We start from the raw sequence: 4,253 nt of genomic DNA, 5'->3' as shown, positions 1-4,253 counted from the left end.
TATAAAAGTGGAAAGAGTTTCCTGCAACATTTCTATTGATATTCAACAACAGCATAAAGGAATATGGAAAAAAGAGTAATTTACAAAAGCTAAACATACTGTTTCAAGTATCGTTTTCACAAACATTTTAATCATACTGACAAAATTATCTTTAAAAAAATTCTTAATGCTCTTCAGAAAAATTAACTAGAATGGTGTTCAGAGTCATTGTCTCAACCTGATCAACAAAGCTGTAAATTTCAATTAAATCTTGGGTTATTCAAGTTTTTTTCCCCAAGGCGACTCTAAATTTATTCTAAGGCATAGGGACCTCCCACTTCCATGCCTGCTTTTTTTTATCCTTCTCCTTTGAACTCAGAAGTCACAGTCACTCTTTGTGGATCTGATAGCTGGGGAGGGATAAGAGAAAAAAGAGCCAAAGGGAAGACAAGGTTTTCTAGGGCATCTGTAATGGTGATTCCTAAGTAAGCTGAATGTATACAACAACCAGCTATAGAATCTTCTAAGCAAGATTGTCAGAGGAATAACTAGACTGTGGAATTGTCAAAGAGGTTGTCAATTCTGCCTTCTATGGAAATCAGAGTTTTATGTGTTGCAAGATTTTTATAAGCTTAAGGTTAAGTGGGGAAGAAGGACTTACCTGCAATGTTAAGTGAAAAATGAAAGTTTCATCAGGTTCTGGTAACTCATCATCACATACAGCTATGTACACTGTTCTATTTGTTTCTCCAGCAGGTATAAAAGTAGCAGCATATGTGTCAAAAAAGTCACCAGTATCTTCTCCATACAACTACCAAGTGCAAAATACAGATCATTCTTACTTAACACAATATTAGAGCAAGCAAAACTGATGCTTATTGTAGCAATCAAGAGAAAAAGCATAAACCAATCAGCACTGACGTTTATAGATAGGATGTACAAAAATATAAATCATAAATATTTATTAGGTTATTAAGTACGAAATGTCTGATTTCCTTAAGTACTAAGTTTGACAGTTGCTATCTCTGACATTTCACTTTGATACCTCGTTTTAGTTTTTATTATGAAGGTACACCCTCATTCTTTCAAACGCACATTGTGGTTTGTGGATTATCTTTCAAAATGTTTTTAGAGCAATTTCTGTGAAACCATCAGTAAGTCAAAAATTCGTGTATTTTCTAATATAGTTCCATCGTGGAACCAATGCAGCTCAGACAGCTCGAAATATCAACGAAGTATTTGGGAAGGATGTGGCTAATGAACACACAGTACATCGATGGTTTGAGAAATTCCATTGTGGTGATTTTAATCTTGAAAATGAGCCACTGAAAGCTGTAGCGGAAGCTAATCCATCTCAACCTATGCGTGAATTAGCAGCAGCAAGGTTTGACATGACTATTTCAACAACATTGGATGATTTGAAACAAATGGGCAAGGTAAAGAAGCTGGATAGATGGGTACTGCAACTGGTAAAACTGGTAAAAATCATCTTCAGAAATAAATGTTAAAAAAATTATTCTATACAGGAGCTTTTGTTTATACTGCGGAAGGAAAAGAAATAGTACTTAGGAAAGTAATAATTACTCAGGAAAGTAATAATATGAAGTTGTTTTATTGTTTTTTCTCTGCCTCTTGATTGATCTGGAGTGGACTAACAAGAAGACAAATTGTAGCTAAAACTCACAAAAAATATGACATATAAACACATGGAATATTATTCAGCCATAAAAAAAGAATGAAATCCTGTCATTTGCAGCAACGTGGACAGAAGTGGAGGACATTATGTCAGGTGAACTAAGCCAGGCATAGAAAGACAAATATTGCACGTTCTCACCCATATGTGGGAACCGAAAAAGTGGATCTCATGGAAGTAAAGTGTAGAATGGTGGTTACCCGAGTCTTGGAAGGGAAGGAGGGGGAAATGAAGAGAAGTTGGTTAGTGGATACAAAAATACATTTAGACAGAAGGAGTAAGTTCTAGCTGTCAACAGTACACTAGGGAATTTACAGTTAACATAAATTTATTGTATATTTCAAAATAGCTAGAAGATATTAATTGTAATGTTCCCAACACAAAGGAAAGATAAATGTTTGAGGTGACGGATATCCCAGTTACCTTCGTTTGACCATTACATGTTGTATAAGGTATCAAAATATCCTATGTACCCCAACAAATGTGCAAATACTGCATATCAATAAAAAAAGAAAGAGAGGAGAAAAAGAGATAAGTAGTCTGCCAAAAACTGAGTTTTACTTCCAATTATTTTCAGTTATTTCAATTATTTTCCTTATCAATTTCAAAGAATCTGCTCTTTCCAAAATTTTCAACATGAAATTATAATGTATTTATATTCTCCCACAACAATTCCAATAAGGGCCTAATTCTTCTAGCATTCCAAACTTTGTATTCATTATAAACTTTTCTTTAACTTTTTAAGATATTATTCTGTAAAATCAGCATCATTAATAAGATTCTTGGGGTCCAAATGAGATCTCTTTTACCAAATAGTGCAAAATGAATAATTTAACTACTAGAAAAAATATATATGATTTAGTACAAAAAAAAACACATGTTTAAGGAAATTTTAGTCAATTTCTAGTTCTCATCTATAAAAATAAATTAAGTTTTAAATACTTGAGAAATCCAAGTAAGTTGTCAAGGGTATTGGAAAACTTATACCTTCCTGAAGAAAATGGCATATAGACTTTACGAAAGCATTATCAAGAGCCATGGAAACAAATAGAAATAAAAAGTAATCCAACCTATGAAAATCATTTAAAATGCAAAATATGCAAAAATTGACATAAGCAGTTGAGGAATGATTAGGAAGTAATGGAAATACCACCAAGAAAAGTTATGAAAATGATAGCACAACCGGAAAAAACTGTTAGGGTACAATCAAAATTATATGAAAATTATTATCAAATATAATGTATACTCACACTAAAAATAAATTCAATAAATATATGTCATTAATTCAATAAAATCTAAAAGTAATGCACAAAATTATAATATTAGATTAGTTTCATAGGTAGTTTTTCTTCATTTTCTGTTTTCATAATATTTCATAATATAATAATTTAAACTATTGTTTAAAATTTTATTTTTGCAAACAAAAATTTCAAGTACTTTGAGCCTCAAATATAGCAATATCTTTAGTAGCAGTCATACGACATTACTTTCTGGTTAAAAATAGACTCATATACATGTACACACAATCCATCCAATAACTAAACTATATGCAAAACAGATCAAGTTTAACAAATTCAACTTAACTTCTACTTAAGTTAATATACTTAATTTCTCCCACAAAAAGAGCTCTCCAACATAACCAAGGTTTTTTTATTCCTATTGCCATTTTCATACTTTTAAATATTCCATATATTTTCTCTATACCACCCTACAATAGATAATATGTCTGAGTAGAGATACCTACAATGCAAATTACCAAAAATAAAATATTCTTATTTTAAAATAAATGTATGAGCACTTAAAAATAATCAGGCTATATCTTTAAGACTCTATTGTCCAATGCAAGTGGCCACCTTGGAGCACTCTATAAACCCATAACAGACAATAACGCAAGAGTGTAATCCACAAATCATTTATCATAATGAAACTACTCAAAATCTCAAATGGTGGAAAAAAAAAAATCCTTGCCATTGAAATTAAGAAATTTCATGTCTATTTCAGTAAAAATAGAACTAAAATCATTTCTTACCGACACAATTGCAGTAACATTTGCTGGCTCTCCTATCCTTTCAATGGTAAGACGAATAACTGTTGTACTTGTTTCATTAACAACAAATTCTGTTTGTCCAGCAAATCTTATTTCTGTTTCTCCAAATACAAAAGAGATAAAAAAAACTGAAAGAAGATTTACTACTAAAGATGCAGAGGGCATCCCTAAAAGAAAAAAGAAAAAAAAAGTAATCACTAAACATATCTAACATATTTTCATTAGATTATGTTGTCTACAGATATAAATACAATGTGAAGAGTTAGAAAGTGAATAACTAAGACCTAAATACATCAAATATTAAGCCATCCAACTCAAATGTGTGATAACAGAAGTTACTGATAAAAATCGCAATCTATTCTTATGGTTCTCTCTTTACTATTCGTAATTGCTTTTTGTTCTTTAGCTTCTATACCAAGATAATAGTTATAAATTAAACTTATTTATTAAATTTCATTTATTAAAAAATGTATTGACATCCACCCTTTAAGAAAAACACAGGCATCAATACAGAAATTGAATTAAAGCCCATCT

At 30.9% G+C, this 4,253-nt stretch overlaps 1 protein-coding gene across 1 annotated transcript in view; it reads right to left on the bottom strand.

Annotated features, from left to right (window-relative positions):
- ADGRV1 (adhesion G protein-coupled receptor V1) overlaps nucleotides 1–3,884 on the bottom strand; it is a 539,879-nt gene extending 535,995 nt beyond the window's left edge. The window contains exons 1-2 of the mRNA XM_012644750.1: nucleotides 3,702–3,884; nucleotides 641–790 (exon numbers count right to left, since the gene is read on the bottom strand). Coding sequence (XP_012500204.1) covers nucleotides 641–790; nucleotides 3,702–3,884 — 333 coding nt within the window. The remainder of the gene's footprint in view (nucleotides 1–640; nucleotides 791–3,701) is intronic.
- Nucleotides 3,885–4,253: the final 369 nt, after the last annotated feature.

Source organism: Propithecus coquereli, unplaced genomic scaffold (assembly GCF_000956105.1).
Source record: "Propithecus coquereli isolate 6110/MARCELLA unplaced genomic scaffold, Pcoq_1.0 Scaffold22, whole genome shotgun sequence".
Lineage (NCBI taxonomy): Eukaryota > Metazoa > Chordata > Mammalia > Primates > Indriidae > Propithecus > Propithecus coquereli.
Note: the sequence above shows the minus strand (reverse complement) of the source record. Positions and strands in the feature narration are given on the sequence as shown.